At 40.0% G+C, this 18,664-nt stretch overlaps 1 protein-coding gene across 4 annotated transcripts in view; it reads right to left on the reverse strand.

The window, feature by feature from the left end:
* Positions 1 to 18,664, reverse strand: part of rps6ka1 (ribosomal protein S6 kinase a, polypeptide 1) — a 52,440-nt gene that overhangs the window by 29,577 nt on the left and 4,199 nt on the right. For 2 of the 4 annotated variants that reach the window (XM_067614788.1, XM_067614787.1), the window contains exons 1-2: positions 16,273 to 16,934; positions 9,149 to 9,193 (exon numbers count right to left, since the gene is read on the reverse strand). In XM_067614788.1, coding sequence (XP_067470889.1) covers positions 9,149 to 9,193; positions 16,273 to 16,335 — 108 coding nt within the window. In that variant the 5' untranslated portion in view covers positions 16,336 to 16,934. Of the gene's footprint in view, positions 1 to 9,148; positions 9,194 to 16,272; positions 16,935 to 18,664 lie in introns of those variants that run through there. The other 2 variants (XM_067614785.1, XM_067614783.1) reach the window with 1 other exon arrangement.

Here is an 18,664-nt window from a genome sequence, read left to right on the forward strand (position 1 = left end):
CCTGTCACAAAATGTGATCCAAGACAAAGCTCTCAAACCACTGAATAATGACAGAGCTGTCAGCAAAACAATGCTATAAAAACACCCTGCTTACTATTCTTACTGGCTGTCAGGGTGTGTGTGTGTGTGTGTTTACGAATGTGTGTGTGTGTGTGTGTGTGTGTGTGTGTGTGTGTGTGTGTGCTGGAGCCAAATCTGTGATGGGCACAACCAATGTCACCTCCGAGTCTGTGACACAATGCTGCCATCAGCAATTCCCCCTATTAGAATGTAAAAGTTGACGTTTTCATTTCCCCTACTGCTGCACCCTGTCCAGTCAAAGTCACTTAAGTTTTGGAAAAGTATATATGTGCACAAAACACACACACACACACAGGACCAAGTTTTGAGACACTAACAGATCTGCATGGCTGCAATATTTTATGGTTTATTTTGGAAACAGGGAGAACAAACTGAGCACATTTTATATATTTGAATCCATGACAATTCTCAGGTTCATCTGAGTTAACGACTAAAGACATCACACTTAAACCCAGAGACACATACACACACGCTCACAGACACGCTACTGCATCTGTGCACTGACTAGACAATAATACATGAAGTGCATGTTAGACTACATCCTGAAGCCCAAATTGATGTAATCAGTCATAGATATCTCTATTCCCTTTACCTCCAGCTCCTCTCCCTCCGGTAATAACCCCTCCTCCTAACCCTGCAGAGGAATGTGAAGTGTTTGGTTCTGTGGAGCTCCAAGGCGTGTGCAAACCCTGTTAATACAGGCCTCTGCTCACTGGGGATCACAGCCAAGCAGATGCTGGCATAACGCATTACTCTAGAAGGACTTGCACTCTGTTGCAAGATGATGATCTGGTTTTCTAAGAAACATATGATACTTTCCAGCTCTAAAAATGTTTCTATGGTGCTGCACAGAACAGGAAAACAAAATAAAACACAGGGTCAAATTGGAATTACAGCTCCACAGCCTCCCTCTGGCATGATCGCCGCTCCTTCCATAAAGTTTAATTGTATTTATTTAACCTTTATTAAGCTCAGGAAGGCCCACTGAGCGTGCATGCCCTATAACAATATCCTGTTATAGAGTTACACACATTTACACCTTAGAGCTACCCAGTGTAGGCTAAAATCTTTCAGTCTTGATCTCAAACAGGACAACTTAAAAAGGGTGTTTCATGGTTTTAAGGAAAGGGAAAGCAAAAGGAAGGCAGGAAGTGAGATGCTGATAAAGCATTAAAAATTAGCTAAAGTCAAATTTAGACACCAAACTCAAATGAAGTCAAACTGATGCAGGATAACAGGTCTGGTCATGTGATCATTACAGTAATTTCAAATAATTCCTGGCATTCACTGAACTTGGCAAACAGGAGCAACAGATGGTTGGCAAGTAGTACCATATTTAGATAGTGTCAGGTTATTTATTAAACACAAGAAAACTGATGTGTGTTCCATGTTGCAACCTTCAGCTATCCGACAATCCCTGTAGGCTAACAAAAATGCTATGATTTGTTGCAACACAACTGTTTTTTTATCCTACTGTGACTAGGCTATATCAGTTCCCTCACATAAATCCTACTATTAGTCAGCAAAAACCCAAAAGGAACAAGAGAGGGAAGCTTCAAATGATAGGATGCATCTCATCAAGAGGTAACATGCAAACAGCCCCTGCAGGGATTGAGCTAAGAGGAAAAAAATACAGGCTCAGGCTTTCTGAAGAGTATTCAGTAAAATTGCCGATTGAAAGCTCTCGAAGGGGCAGTACTTGCAGTATGCGTACTAAGGAGAATGCTCCTCACAATAGACACACACAGAAGACAGATAGGAGCGGATAAGGAGGAGGGTAAGTCCCACATGAGGAGACTTCTCTTTACAGCTGGAAATAATGATTATTTTCATCACTGATTAATCTACCGATCATTTTTACGATTCATATATGTATTATTTGTTTATAAAATGTCAAACTAGAAATACCACCTTGCGGTTGTATGCCTCTGCCAAATCAGTCAATTTGCAGTTTACATCTATGTCTGTCCAGACTCATATAATATTTGTAGTGAAGACTTTGAAGGAATTTAATAAAAAGGTATTAAGTGTATTTTCCTTGTTTGTGTTCACTTGCTTGGCCAATAGAGCTGATTCTGATAGAACACAAAGTTGTAGCCATCACAGTAGACGATGCTTCAGATGTAAATGTTGCTGCAAAGAAACTACTATACAAATTCTAAAATATGGATACTTCACACACATCTTCAACCCGGCAGCACAGAAGATCTATACAATCACCACAGTTTCAAAGTGGGAACCAAGATTAGTGTCACCAATTCAGTATCTGGCCAAATGTGAAATATGGTCACAATCTCCCCTTCTGTTCCTGAGTTATGGCGTTGAATAATGGCCAGAAAAGTGTTTTTGCAGAACATTATGATGTCACAGTGAAGTTGACCTTTGACCCTTTGGATATAAAATGTCATCACTTCATCATTTTATCCTGTTGGACATTTGTGTGAAACTTTGTCATAATTAGCATATGAATTCTTGAGTTATGACCAAAAATGTATTTTGTGAGGTCATAGTGACATTGACCTGTGACTACCTAATTAAATACACTATTTAGTTAGCTTAGTATTAAGACTAGAAAAGAAAGGAAACAGTTAGCCTTGCTTTGTATAAAGCTAACAATATCTGCATATCTAAACACATGATATGTTGTTTCTTTAAATCGAATAGTAAAACCAACAAGATTTGGTTTTAAAGTGGGTTATGTACTGGACAAGTTAGCCATTTGACCTTGTTTCCCTACGTTATACGCTAAAGCTAAGCTAACTGGTTGCTGGCTGTAGTTTCAGATATGAGACAGATATGAGATTGTGTAGTATTGTCTCAAACTCACTGTCGTAATTAGTGTCATTGGCAGTAACTTAGCAACCACAACTACTCATGAAGAGGCAAGGAGTTGTATTTCCGAGCACCTGCACAACATATAGGCTATATACACACATACTGTAAATTCTTGCAGTAGTATCCTACTCCAATAATGTGCAGAGTTAATTCTTCATCAATCAGACTTTCAAACAAGACTTTGACGTGCAGGATACACAACCGATCACAGCAGCAAACAGATGGTCCATCAATGTATTACCTCATCTGGACAATTTCCTGTACAGTATTAATCCTAACTCCATCCAGGCTTTTAAGATTACACACAGACTGATACAACAGGAATTGGAGAGGAGGGCTTAGTGTGTCTACCTCTGTATGTGTGTATGTTTAAGAGTTCCTGTGTGTGGGGGTAGGAGGTGGGTAACGCCATATAAATCAACTACAAGGTCACGTTTGTGAAAGAAAGAGAGAGCAGTTGCCATGCCTACAATATGCATGTGCACACAGAGAAGCTTTACAGTTACAAAAACAAACGCCGCGAGGCTACACAGCCTTGACTTTCCTATTTCCTGACTCGCCAGCACTACGGTAGGCCAGAGGTCAAAAAGCTCATTGTGTAGGCCACAATCCCTGCCTACACACTCTCTCCACTGGTAAATATTTAATCAGTCCTGGAAATGCTCAACACCAAGGCTGCACTGAACCTTCCTTCTGATTAACAAACACATGACCAGCAAGGGAAAGATGCACTGCACAAGAAGCACTGTACATGCGCGCCTGCAGTTATCACAAAGTGTGTGTCTGAAAATGTTGAGTTATTCTGATACTTCCTCTTTTTTGGTTTCTTGCACACTGAGAATTTCTTCAGTCATGAAGCTCTGAACTGTGTGACTGTGTCCGTGTCCACATCTGAGTGACCGGAGGGAGAACTATGCAAGGGGAGCCTACTGTTCACTCTCCTCTCTACTCCTCTCTGTGCTTCTCCCTCTATCTCCTCACGCTCCCGACAAGTCCCGCGCTCCCATCTCGGCTCCGCTACGCCTTCTTGTCACTCGGTCAGTGAAGCACAAATACCACTCGCTCAGCACCTAGCTGCGGTAAAAAGCCATTATCTACATTAGGGGCTCCAATAAATGTCACTGACACCAATGGAAAAGGCATTACCTATTTCTGCTTTCTGCCCTCAGGCTTGGTAGGTGGGAGTTCATACTGCAGTGGGAAATGCAGCAACAGAATTATGACAAAAGCACACACGAGAACACAACAAGCTTACAAATAAAATTCCAGACTACGAATAAAATTGGCCATATATTGTGTTCTTCTTAAGATTTAGTGACCATATATGTATATATAACCATGCTTAGTTACACTCAACCCATTTTTTGATTATGAAACCCTTGCCTCATGTGAGCTTGCTTTAAAAGTTTGTAGTTTCCTCTTAAAAAGAGTTACAGGGGAACTGAGAACAGATGGTGTAGTCAGCCTGATTGACAACAGTTAAGAGTTTTTGTATTTGAAATGATAGAAGATTATATCAAAATATCCAAACAAATACCAAAGAAGTACTATGATTAGCCTAAAAATGTAATAAATAAATAAATAAATAAATAAATAAATAAAAGTAAAATAAAAACAAAAAACATACATCACAGTTTCCTACAGCCTAAAGCCTCACATTGCTCATTTTATCTGACCAACAGTCCAAAATCCAAATATATTCAGTTTTACTATGATGCAAAACTGAGAAAAGCCACAAATCCACACATTTGAGAACTTGGGACCAGTGAATGTTTGGCATCTTTGCTTCAAAAATGACTTATCAGAAATGGCTGTTTATTCATTTTCTGTCAATTGACTAATTAAGGAATAGTCTTGTGAAAATAGGAGTAAATACACCACTCCCGTCTTGATCCCCATGCACAACCACACTAAGCCAGCTGCACACCTTGGAAATATCAAGGTAACTGTCTACAGTGGGAGGAGCACATTTAAAATGTCAAATATACACCGTGACATCCCACATCGCTCCATCAAGGGACTTTTCTTCCCATGGGTGTCTTGGTTTTTCTCTTATTATCTTCACCATTATTTAAGTCATAATGACAAACACCACAATGGTTCTAGCGGCTTCCTTGTGCTTCCCCCCCCTCAACCGCCTCCATTTACAGTCCAATTATAACCCTGCTTGCTTTTGCCGAGCTGGCTGTCAGTTGCTTTGATGTGAAACCATGACAACTAATTCGCCTCACACTGAGGAGGTTTTACAACTTCTTGAGTCGGGTCAGCAATTATTTAATGTTGCAGTAAAAGTCGTAATAAAAAGAAAAATCTGATCTGTCGCAATCTGCTGTAATAAAGTGCAAGGCCTGAAAGGTGTGTCCTCACTGCATTAATGGGAGGACATTGAGAGTCAAGCTCTGGCTGATTCAACATGTTCATCACTTGAAATTTATAGTGATGATTGAGTAAAACATAAAAACTTATATATCATTTGCGTCTTTACAAGGGCCTTCATTTTCGATCTGGTTCTGCCGTCTCTTTGTAGGCACTTCAGTGAGTTATTCTGTGATGTTGATTGGCAATCATTTGACTTTGTTAGTCCACAATCAAATCCTTGTCTCATTAGTTCTGCTGAAGAAAATCAATGTGACACTCATTTGCCAAGGCAGAAGGTTTGACGGATTAGGGCGGCAACTAATGACTGTTTCCATGATTGATTAATCAATTTTAAAAAGTCAGAAGACTGTGACAAATGCAAGTCACTGTTTCCTAGAGTCCAAGGGGATGTCTTTAAATATCTTGCTTTGTTTGACAAACCCAAATATATTCAATTTATGACTATATAAAACAGAGAAAATCAGCAAATTGTTATATTGGAGAAGCTGCGACCAGCTGTGCTTCCTTGAAATGTAACTCAAAACAATTATTCAATTATCAAAATTGTTGCCAATTAATTTTCTTTTGATAAACTAATTAATGGATTGTATCACTTCATAATCATTTCATCCCTACAAAAGGACACAGCTGTTTTTAATAAGCACACCTGCAAAACGATTGCCAACAGCAGTCACCAGACCAAATGAAATACCAAATATGGCTGCCAGCCAGCTTTATGTCCTGTAGACATTATTTAAGGTCATTCTTGTCTGCTAGGCTTATTAAATCTCGCAGTCCTGTGGTAGACAGACGAACTCCCACCACATACAGTATTTGATGGGTTTTTCCAAGTCACCTTTCTGTTGCACTCGTATCCATTGTTTCAGCTTTTCGAACAAAGCCTCCTTATCCTTAAAGGAAAGGAGGTTGATGTGATTTGTTACTAGAAATAGGCCAATTTCCACACTCGTTGTGGGAGCAGATCATGGTAAGCCTGGCTTATTGCCAGGTGGTAAATTGCTGGGTAATATAATCCCCCTGCGACGAGACAGATCAGTAAAGTACCCTCTCAAGTGTCTGTGCTCTGCTGTCTGATCATCCCATCAATACAGCTCACCAGAGGCCAATTGTTGTTTATGGCGACTGCACTTTTTACACCAGAGGAAATTTTTTTTTTTTAATGTATTTTAAACTGTATAAAGATGATGAGAGTTGGAGGGAAAGCCAAATAGAGAAATGTGCAGTAAAACAAAAAATGGTTGCTATTACCATTAAAGTCAGTTAACGAGCAAAAACACTAATCACTCTGGTTCCAGCTTCTCAAATGTCAGAATTTCATAGTAAACTGAGTATTGCTGGATTTTGGACTGTTGGTTGGACAAAACAAAGAAAAGAAGAAAACATCTTGTTCTCTCTCAACTTGTGATAGGTATTTTTCACTATCTTCATAGACTACAGCATTGGTTCCCAATCTTTTTTTGCAAAGAAAAAAAGGCTAACTGTGGTTACAAAGACAAAAAACAGCAACTGAGGCGCTGGCTTGCAACCCTGTGAACAGCAGCCTGCAGGGTGCCTTACCTTTGCTATCAGGTTAAAGGCTCAGAAAAAGAATGGAAGGGACAAAAGCAACACTACTGGGTGAGTAATATGCTTTTTAGTATTTGCCAATTTTTATACCATATGAAGAGACGGGGGGAGAGAGAGAAATGTCAGGAGACAATAGATTGCTCATTAGTGCTGTGCATGTTTTCTCTGGGGGCAGAGGACAGACTTAACCTTACCGCCTACAAACACACACACAGGCACACGTACACTGTAATGCTGAGGATCACTTTACTGTATTTATGCCTATTTCAAGTAACATCAGTTTAGCCAGCAGGGGCAGGTGCTCCTTTCCTCCCTTTCACTCTCTCCACTGGTCTCAATCCTCACCTCTGTCCCCTCCCCCTTTCCCCTCACCGTCCCTCCCATTAGGTCTGCTGGAGCCAGGTAACTCCCATGGCTGGAGTAGATAACAGCAGCCATTATCAGATTCCCTGCAATTAAACAGCAGCTCGGCATCGATCGCTGTAGCGCCTGGTTACAACTACCCTGCCTGCATGGTGCCAGAGCGGCCGGGTGATGGTGTCTATCCCCATCCACAATTATAACCAGGATCTGGCGCCTCAGTGCCACATATCATTTTTAAGTTATTTAAAAAAGACTATGGACTTATTTTCACCACATTTTATCACATAGTCCTATCTCATACTGTCTAACCATCTTGTTTTAGAAACATGAGCTACCACTCCTGTAGAGTCAGAGGCAGAAAATCCACTCGCCTGTGCAGAGGACATCCTAATTAACAAGATTACATAAATGATCAGATTACTGAAATGCTCCCCAATCAATTAGCACAACATGCAATGTACATAATTACAAAACTGCCCAGCGATAATTAGATATTACCAACTTTTTGCAGAGTCATATTGTGATGATATGATTAGGGATGTATCAATCGGTACAACAGATGCTGCCCTCATCATACAGATCAGGTATCTTCCATGATGTGATCAATCCAGGTCTTTTTCAGCTTAAAATATGCAATTTTGTGTTTATGTTTTTAGTACCAAAGCAATTAGGCCTGGCCTCATGTTACCACACATAAAAATAATCCCAATTGCTGTGAGATACATAGATTTGAAATATCAGGAACATGGTACTCTGCATTGGCAAACACCCAGAATTAGTTTAATTTCCTACAACTTTTACCCTGATAAAAAGAAGTTACTGAAGTTTTTTTTCACCAGTATGAAACATTTAGTCTCATATTATGCATAAAATTGGAACAGAATTCATTTACATATGTGATTTTGCACAAATTTGCCATATCATACATATATCTTAATATTGTGATAATTATTTCAATGGTGATATTATCAGAATTAGTGGGGGTGCATTTTCTTAAATGCTGCAAAAGCTAAGAAGCCTGTATCTTCTTTTTCTTGCCATCAAACATTAATGGCTTTGACCAACGTGGCCCCTGTGCACTGACTCTTTGACTAAAACCCCTCTTTCTCATCCAGCACACTCAGCTCAGTCACAGGACATTGTTCAGCACTGAAAGAAAAGATGTTTGGCTTTGCTCTTCAGACTCTCTCCCCCTTGAGAGTGAGGACAGAAAAAAAAAAAAAAAGGGGAAGCGAAGTGAGAAGGAACATTGCTTTGTCCTCTGCTACATGGCCAGAGAGTAATAGTCAACAGCAGGGAACAGGATCATGTTTCAGGGCTGGACAATAACACACAGAGGCCAGCCAGGAGGCAGGAAAAGGGCTGACTCAATGATTCTCAGCAAGCGTGTGTCTGTACGTGCAAGCTGTGTGTATTTGTCTTTGTATGATGCGTTAATATGCTAACAGACACACCACTATACATGGTAGCTGGACATCGCTCGATCTGCCTCACTCAGACTGTGTTCAACACATTAAACTCCAGCCAGCTAATGCCCTCTGAGGGTTGTCAATGCAATTGCTAAATGAATAAATCAACGCACAGTCACGCATTTGTGTGCACAAACATGTGAGGGCTTTCTTCTCCAGCTTGAGTAATAAAAACTGAAAAGGCTCCAAATGAAGATTCACACAAGAATTTGCCCTTTAATGGAATTTTGCCTTCTGCTTCTCGTCTTCGTAGAAAAGCACTAACAAAAGAAAAGAATTCAGTTCAGTGCGGAGTTGTGTCCAAGTCCTCAGTTTGATTTATTGGAAGCTAAGCTGCATGGATATTGAGTCACATTTGTGTGTTTGTGTGTGTGTGTGTGTGTGTGTGTGTGTTTGTGTGTGCGTGTGAATCTGCATTTGTGAGTGGATGTCTGTGTTCCAAAGATGCCATGTACCTTGACAGCAGGCGTGACTCCATCTTCAGCTGTGCTCTGCCCATTCTGTCAAGAAAGCAGATGTGAGACACAGTCAGTGTGTGTGTGACAGTGCATGTATCATGTGTGTGCTTTGTGTGTATGTGTAAAAGAGGGAGACACAGAAAGAGAGGGAAAGAGAGATGCAAGAGAATATTTGCAAGACTGCGTGGGTGGGAACAGTCCATTGTATCCAGCACTTTGCTCCTTCTCTGGCAAACCTAATAATCTTAGGCTGACACGCAAATACACATCCTTCATCCGTTCCCCCTGTAGGTAAGTCTCGCTGAAAAGGGTAATCATTGTTATTTGTAAAACAATGGCTTGCCAAAGGCTTTTCGAGAAATAAACATGCTGTTCAGATAGCAGAAGTGGGAGGCAAACTTTGAACATACAGCAGAATTTCAGTCAGAGTACATGATTAGATGTGTATCATGCTGTCTTGCACACAAAGCAAAAGAACAACAAGGAGGATAAAAAGCAAGGGGTAGAAGAGATTATTACAGATACCTGTGATGATATTTCAAACAGTAGTGGCCATTATAATGTCTAGTCACATTAGGATTACCTGTCATTGCTCATGTAAAGTTTACAGAAGTCAGACAGACAATGAGGCAAAAATACATCAGCATCGGTTGTATTGCTGACTCGTTGCATTTAGACTTTTAGAAAAGATTATTTGAAGGTACGGGAATGCCTCATCACATTTAGGACAAGAGAAGAGGTTTTGTATTTTTTCTCTGGATTTCAGCCCATTTACCCTCAGAGTGTGGTACAAACAGTATGATATTATATGAAAACTGTTTTCTAACTCAGGTGAGGTCCAGAAAAGCAGTTTTAGGTACAACCACACACTGGAAGTCAAACATTACCGGTTGAGTAAGTCAGATAATGACTTATCACGGTAGTGTTGTCAAACTTGTTCTTAGTCAAGGAATTTATTATTAATTTATTAGTATACTATCAGACTTTTTGCAGTGTATTTGATAGGTGTCTTTTTTAATTGGCAAAAATGTATTACCCCATTCCAGAGGGATAAAAGATCAATGAACTCACTTCCATGGTTCAAGGTATATATATATATATATATAAATATATATAAATATATATATATATATATATATATATATATATATATATATATATATATATATATATATATAAATATATATAAATATATATAAATATATATATATATATATATATATATATATATATATATATATATAAATATATATAAATATATATAAATATATATATATATATATATATATATATATATTCCAGCAGTTTAATACTGCATTTGCATAAAATTGGATAAGAAGTTTGTCCAAAAAAGAAAATCAATGCAGAAGTCAAGATATCCTGGGTTTTAGTCCCTACGAGAGGCCACAGTGATGTCTTCAAATTTCTTGTTTTGACTCACTAAACACGGAAAAACAGCAAATCTTCACATTTGAGAAGCTGGAGCCACCAAATGTTTTGCTTAAAAATTGCCAGTTAAGTTGCCAATTGATTTTCTGATAATTTACAAAACAACTAATCATTGCAGTTGTAATCTTTTGGCAGACCCTCCCTTTCTGCTAAATGCCTGCGTCTCTCAAACCCCACACTTCCAGTTTGTAATGCAACCTGTTCTCTCCAAATCTGAGCTGAGACTCAAGCGATAACACTTGAGTAATTTTCTCGGTCTTACAGCATCAAAGCTCCTCTGTGGCCACAGAAGACTTTACACAGCTGTTTTCACAAGCTGATAAAAACTAATAAAATGACTTGTAAATCATGTTAAAACATTTAAATCAGTGGAGTTCCTCTTTAATGATGTGTTGTATCACTGATACATGTGAAAATAAATCTATGATGATAATCGACCCCTTCCATTGATCAAAGAAACTGGACTCAGTCCAGGGTCAAGTATTCTGGCCAAATGTGACAACACCCTAAATAACAACCCCCCCCCCCCCGGCCCCTTTTCCGCTTTTTGCTTTGTTTTTCCATCACAGAAGGGCGACCCTCAGGTTGTTCACTTCCACTATACCCTCTACCCTCTTCCTCTTCCTTTAGACTGCACAAAGTAAGACAGGCAGTCAACACAATGACAAGCACTGGCCTTAACAATCAACGACTAAACAGAAAGGCTATATAGTGCAAGACATTGAAGGTGGCACAGGCAATGACAAGGGAGAAAGGTTCTTGTACACTGAAGGGGAAACATAGACCTTCTGAACAGAAAGAACACAGACTGTGGATCTAATTTACTGTCGCTGTAATACCTCACAACACATTCTCTTCTGCGTCCAATGATTGAATGCGTTTGGCAACTGGATGTACTTCCTTATTTTCTGCTTTGTGCTTTATTCTTGCAACAACCAACAGCAATAAATTGGATGGGTTCTTCAACCCCGGGCGTTTTTACAGACCAACAGTTCATCTGGTTGGACTTTAATCATGATCTCGAGGGAGGCAATTTAATTTAGCCAAACTGTGCCCGTCATAAAAGCTGCAAGAGCCGTAATGTGAGGTGACACGGGAGAAATGGAAGCAATTAAGCAGCGAAGTGCAGTTCGAAGTCAGCCGCAGATGTGTTTTAGGAGTGCTAATTTAAAGAAAAGCGAGAGGAAGTTCAGTGTGTTGTGTGTGTGATCTGACTTTCAGAAGCACTAAGTGGAATCTTCCCACTTCACTCCACTTTCTGACACTTTACTTTCCTTCATCTCATACTCCATCAGTGAGGTGTAGCCTGCTAGTTTTCTTTAACCCAAAATGATGAGGGATCCTACATGTGTGAGTGAAACTGTCTGAGCTTGTGTGTGTGTGTGTGTGTGTGTGTGTGTGTGGTCAGCAATGCCTTCCTGACGATGCTGCTCAACACATTTCAACCTCATTAGCTCTGCATGGCTGATCCAAGTGGCCCAGTTAATGGTGCTTTCCCTCCCCTGGGCTTCCTCAATGAGAGCACAAGCATGCACACACACACACAAACAGCCCCATAAATACGCTCGAAGTCGAATACATTAATGGGCAAACGTGATTTCCAAATAAAAACTGAGCATGTAGAGTATACGAATTGCGCTGTGCAAACATAGACATAGAAAACAAAAAATGCACACGTTTGTTCACTAGGAGAAATTTACAGGCCACAAGCATACTGTAAACAGATTTACACACCAACCTATTAAAACCACAGCCACAGCCAGACAAGAGAACTTTTAAGTTCTCACAGGACTCCTATATGATTCGACAAAGTAAACAATCTCAGGGCACCGCGCTGGTGTGTGTGTTTGATAGATAAATCTGTGTTTAAAGAGCATGATTAGAGCAGTGCTGCTCTGTATCCTGGCAACTAAGAAATACAATGATGGTTCTTTTGTTGGTGCCTGTAATCCTATCTGACTGAATTTCTTGTAATATCAGTGAGTATTGACAGCAGGTTACTAATGTCCTCTGTTCAATGCCAGAAAATGGACCTTTGCTATTTCTGTTTGTGTTTTAGCCTGTGCTAAGCAGTTCTCACTAGTATCAGCAACCATAAAAAAAAAAGAGAAAAGCTTTTAAATCTGATATGAGGTATGAAGGCTGACTTTCTCAGGGCACCTTTCAAGCAAAGGGCTCTGTTATCACATGCCCACCCAGCCCTGCTCAGGTGTTCCTCAGGGTCACACCCAGATTAGCTGCAGCTAAGCCTACGCGCACGCACACACACGTAGAGAAAGGCGTGAATGTGAACTTTACATGAGTACAAGTACTTGAGTGTACAGTGCTGACTACGCCTGGCTAACAAACATGGCACACATTCCATCTATTAACCCTACGTTCTCCTCTACGCAGCCAAGTTACACAATAACCAAAAAAGACTTGACGCTAGTTGTACCATGTTTCTGTCTCTCTCCTTCACCATCTGGGCTTGTACAGTCGTGCGCTATAAATCCTGGCTTGTGCGGTCCTGCTATATACAAATATTTTGGAAAAAACTTTTGAATTTGTGCTGTCGTATCTCCTCTGTCCAATCAGGAAAACAGAATTTCATCCTTTTTTTGAAATATATAAAAGGTACAGAAACTTCTTTAAATGACAGTGGGGATATTACCAGTGTAAATCAGTGAAAGTTACACAGTAACACTGGAGTTTCAGGCCCGAAGGGGGAGGAATTTTTATGAGTCAAATAGCTTGAAGGAATGTTTATCCATATAGCATATCTGTAGTGGAAATCAGCGGTAACTAAACACTGACAGAAGTATGATTCATATCTTTTGGAGGACCTCCTCTAACTTAGTAATGATAGTGGCTGATGCAGGTGGTTTTGACTCAACTGGGACAGGATGGTGGTGACTTGTTGAAGTTCCTTTATCAGAAATGATTCACTGAGGATCGGTTAATTAACAACCAGCATGTTTTTGTGTTGAATAAAAAGGGACTCAATCAAATAAAATAGTTTTGAATAGGTCTCTTTGCACATTTCTGTCTTGCTTGCTTGCTTTCCCACAGCATCAAGCAAAAAAAAAAAAAAAAATAGGCAGTTCATCTGATTTCCATTCATGACACTTTCTCTTTGATGACTTCTCACAAACTGTCATATCATAGCACATCATTCTGTGCTGCGGGTGTTTCAGTTGATGCTGATGAGAAACTTCTGTATATGAAGTAGTTTTGAGAATGATAGATGATTTGTTTTTTTCTTTCATCTTCGGATTTCCAAGCCCAGCTAACTCTCTCTCTCTCTGTCTGTCCCATCTGTCCATATCACCAGCCAGACTCCCGTTGCTGCGCCTCCCTTTTTTGACTCCTCCAACATGCTCACTGGGATGGCCTCCAGTCTCACTCTCTCTTTCTTTCTTTCTGCTCAATCAATCTCAGCCCCGAGCCGTCTTCTCCTGGTGCACCATCAGGAACCGAAGTGTGCAGCTTGATGGTAGGTTGGCGACAGAGATAAATGGCATTCTAGCTGGCAGTGACTGGTGCGATCAAATTCGACCTGTACTGGATTTGGCGGGCTGATTCTGATATTTGGGAGCAAAAAAAAAATTCTCCATATACACACACACATTATATATATATATAATGTGTGTGTGAATACATATATATATATATATATATATATATATATATATATATATATGTATTCTAACATATTACCCACATATGCTGCATTTTTAGCACGCATCTCACAATTTTGCTTCTCAAAGAGTTATAACCAACACGCGTACCGTAGGCAGGATATTTTTACACTATAAAACTTAACACTCTTCACAGACTGAGCAACACCATCTGTTCAGCTGTAATACGCTACTCGGCCAACTCACATGCTGCAGAACACCGTACAAACTAACTATGTCACCATGACACTGTTTCTAAATTACCCAAAATGCTTCTTTCTGCCTTATGTGCAGATTTTTTCATTCATCATATTATGCACAAATACTGATATTTGTCTACTCTGAAATTAAGTGTAACATGAGTAAACACTGTTGTAGTAGTAATACTCATTGAGTTAATTACATGACTAAATGAATCAAAACATCATTAACTGTCTTTGGAATTTCATGAATTAGGTCCAAATAGTCAAATTCATGTCAATTTGTCACTCAATTTTTCAAAAATCATTTCTTCAGCATCTTTTTCTTCATGCTACATCTATCAAATTTTTCACTCCCATCAAATGAAAAAGGTTATCTAGGCTGAGAGATAGAAAAACGAGCCTCAATTATAATCACAATGATGTTGTGCAAAGCTGATTGAGGACACTGAGTAATATTGTGCACAGAGCTATTCATCAGCAAGATCAGAGACACAAAACGTGGGTATCACGTACCCGCTTCACCTGCTTAATTGACTGATTCAAAAGAGCCTGTTCTTGCAGCCAGACGGTCCTGCAGCTATCGTATTACAAACAGGGAAGTGATTTACAGCCTTATGTGCCACAGGTTGCTAACATGCGGACGTAGGAGTGAGCAGACAGCCTATGTCCTGCGTTTTTTTTCCTATGCAACAGGGAGGCATTTTAAAAGTGCAAATTTTGTAAATGTCTTCAAATAATATGCATTTACTTTGTGCTGATTAACAATAGATTCACAAATTCCTTTCTTTAATGTCCTATTTTTTTTTTAAATAAAAATCTTTACACATTCAGCTAAGTAAATAATCTATGAGAGATTCCTTGCTCGATAATGTCAACCTATATCTACTGTGTGGTAATCAGACACTTCTGAAAAGACAGGCCTGCAAAGAAAACACAGACTGGTGACACTACTGCCAGCATGCTCAAACTGTAAATTATTAGCAAGGTAAAGAAAAGACAAGAAAAAAATGATCTAATTCTGCAGCCAACATTTGAGGGAACTCCACTGACGGTGAAATAAACTTATACATGACTGATTTTTTTTTTTTTTTTTTGATGTTCTGCTCAGCCCATAGGTTGCAGAGAAGACCATGTCCCAACCAATGAATAGGTGAGAGCAGTAGGTTATGAGCCTGAGCATTTCCCTTACATCACAAATTTCCCGAGCTTTAAAAAGAAGTCCCTCGTGAGTGTAAGTGAAAGTAGAAGATAGACTATTTGTTATTGAGCTGTGTAAGCTACTTTTGAAGCCAATTGAAAACTCTCAAGTAAACGAGCAATGAGGAAACATCTGCTTCTTGGTTGAGATTGCAAATCATATAGCTTATAAAAAGACCCCTATAGTATATGACTGTTTAAAAATACAGATTATCTGTGTAGTTTGAGTGTCAAACTGACATTTCCTCTGCAAAATGCACAGCCTATATTCATCATATATTGACTTACCTCGATTAAAAATGCATATGCATTCAAAACATAGACACACATTGTGAATTATTTATGATGGCTACACTGTACACCGCAGCTGCCAACAGTTTAAAACAAACCATTCAGATATTCAATCAGTTTAGTAGCCTAACTTTTCTACAAAGTGACCACTGAACACCTTAAATTGGGGGGTTTAAGTGCTCATTAAAACGCACACTTTGCTCACCATTTTTTAATTTGCCCTGTATCCAAAAATATCAGACTGAATTTCACACAAAAAAAAACCAAACTGATGCAACAATGCATGCAACACAGCGTTGGACATGATTTCACCTCTCATTACCTCTGTCTCCAGCTGCACTAGTTCCATAGTGGGCCATGGCTCCGCGATCTGTGCGAGAGGCATTTTCGCAGGATTTTCAGTTCCCCCTTCAGCTGGATGTGGTCTCCCCCAGGTTTCTCCTGACAAGTGCAGTCCACTGAGAAGCTCCGGTACTCAGGTCCCAAACCCCAGGTGGAGCAGGTTTATCAGCACTTTGCTCTCTTTTCAAACAGAGAGGAGGACGCGCATACAGGCACCGCAAGCACCACCAAGAGCTTTACAAACAATTGTAATCCCTTATTGACTTCAGCGTCGGCTGGCCACTGGTGAATATTTGTTGAAAGTGGTAATCCAGTTGAAAAAAAAAACAAAACAAAACAATAAACACAAACTAAACCCTTGTTCCTGCGGGTAAGCGCCTTGGCTACTCAGGATTTGGGTTTTGACAGGCGGGAGAGGAGGAGAGGAGAGCAGTGCCCAACAGCGTGATCCAAGCTCCTTTAATAAAGGCTGTGCAGGAGTCTAATGCCACCTAAAGGAATTAACAGGAGTCCGTGCTGTCTTTGCAGTCGACGTCGTATCAAGATCTTACGTATTCCCCTCTTATGTGCCTGTGATTTCTTGTTCCCGGCAGCGCGATGCGGGCAGAGACCTTAGTGTGGCTCTGTAGTAAGAACAGGCTCCAACTCGAGCTGTTATTGGCAGACTCCAACAGGATTTTATCCAGCCCCCTTTTTTTTTTTCCTCCACTTGGTCCGCCCCGGTGTGTGATCATGCCATCATCTGGCGGAGAAATGAACTGCAAATACGTAATGCAGACTAGAGTCTTCCATTAATGGACGAGCCTGCTGCTTTCTTTGATGCCCTTGGTGCAGCAGGTGCATCTCAAGGGAGCCTGTATCCTACTATCCTCTGCTTCAATTAAAGGATAACCTGTCAATCATCAGTGGCTGCATAATGGTTGCATAATGTCTCCTGTAAACTTAGACTGATATCAGAAGATATAATTGAAGGGCAGTGTGCGACTGACTTTTCATGTCTGGAGTAGCACTGCTTTCCCTGAACTGCAGCATTACATTTTTTAATTTCATTTATTGCACAGCGCTGCCTTTAGACGCACCATCACTCCCTCTGAAGACAGCACACACTGTTGCCAAAAATACACAACATAATCCATTACACAGTAAAATGCAATACAAAGACTAGATGAGACAAGAAAAGAAGAGAAGAGACTAGATTTTAGGTTGTGACCAGTGCTGTTTGATTCTGTCTGTCACATTAATGCAGCCCCCTTTTCATTGAGCTTTTATAACGGCCCCTTGTTATCCTCGGCGATATAATACACCCCTCCACCCTCAACACTTCTCTGTTTCATTCACTGCCGAGTGGATTTTTTGCTCTTGGCCAGCTTTGGTTACTATTGGCAACTGGTGAGCATCAAACCACCTCGCCGTGGATGGATCAGATAGGTTTTTTTGATTCAAATGAAGATGAAGGCATGGCATTTCATGGAAACAAAAGTGAAAAATTAAGTGGACCTGGAAAATGGAGCTAATGATTTGGTGCCTGTCTATTGTACCTCTATGCAAAAATGCTGCTGCATTAATAGCTAAAGCTCATTCATCATGCCAACCTGCCCAATGCCAGTCTGAGCTTTGTGACAGGTTAAACACACTGATCTAAACTGAAGAGTGAAGCATTTCTTATCTCGTGTAATTGCATATCATGTTCCTGACACAACGCTGATGCTTTTTTTTGAGGGGGGGGGGGACTTTGTATCCGAGCTGTTAATATGCAACACCTCGTCTGTTTACTCCAGAGCAACTGTCACATCTACTCATATAATGATTCTGTCTTTCTGCAGATGGTTTACCAGTATTTCTGCGTCATAACATGCATAAATGATTTTAAAGTGATGCTATATATTTGTGCATTTGGACACAAAAGATGTATATTAATGCCTGTTTGTTGGCATATTATCCGTCATATTTCCACACACCAGGAGCAGAGAAGGAAGTCAATGATAAGGGGGAAAAAAAGGTAACATACTGCTTGCCTTTTCTCCTTAAAGCTCTTAGAATTGATGTCCAGCTAATTCACTTTCTAACAAACCCACACCACACCACTCCTCCCTCATTCTTTTCTCTCTTTTTCTCTTTGTCCATTATGTATAGGACAAACTGCCACTCTCCCCTCTTCTCACCAAGGATACCAGTAGATTGATGGTGAATATTCCTCTGTTTATAGCTCCTGCTGTATGGTGTGATGAATGATTCCAGACATTCAGTTGGATCCTGTGGTGAAAGTGAAGCGTGTAATCAAGACAATTTATGGGAAGATATAAGAAGAGGACGATCACGAAGGGTGAAAAGTCACGTCAAGAACCCTGAGAATGGAACAAAAGCACTTTTAA

Source organism: Thunnus thynnus, chromosome 16 (assembly GCF_963924715.1).
Source record: "Thunnus thynnus chromosome 16, fThuThy2.1, whole genome shotgun sequence".
Taxonomy (NCBI): domain Eukaryota; kingdom Metazoa; phylum Chordata; class Actinopteri; order Scombriformes; family Scombridae; genus Thunnus; species Thunnus thynnus.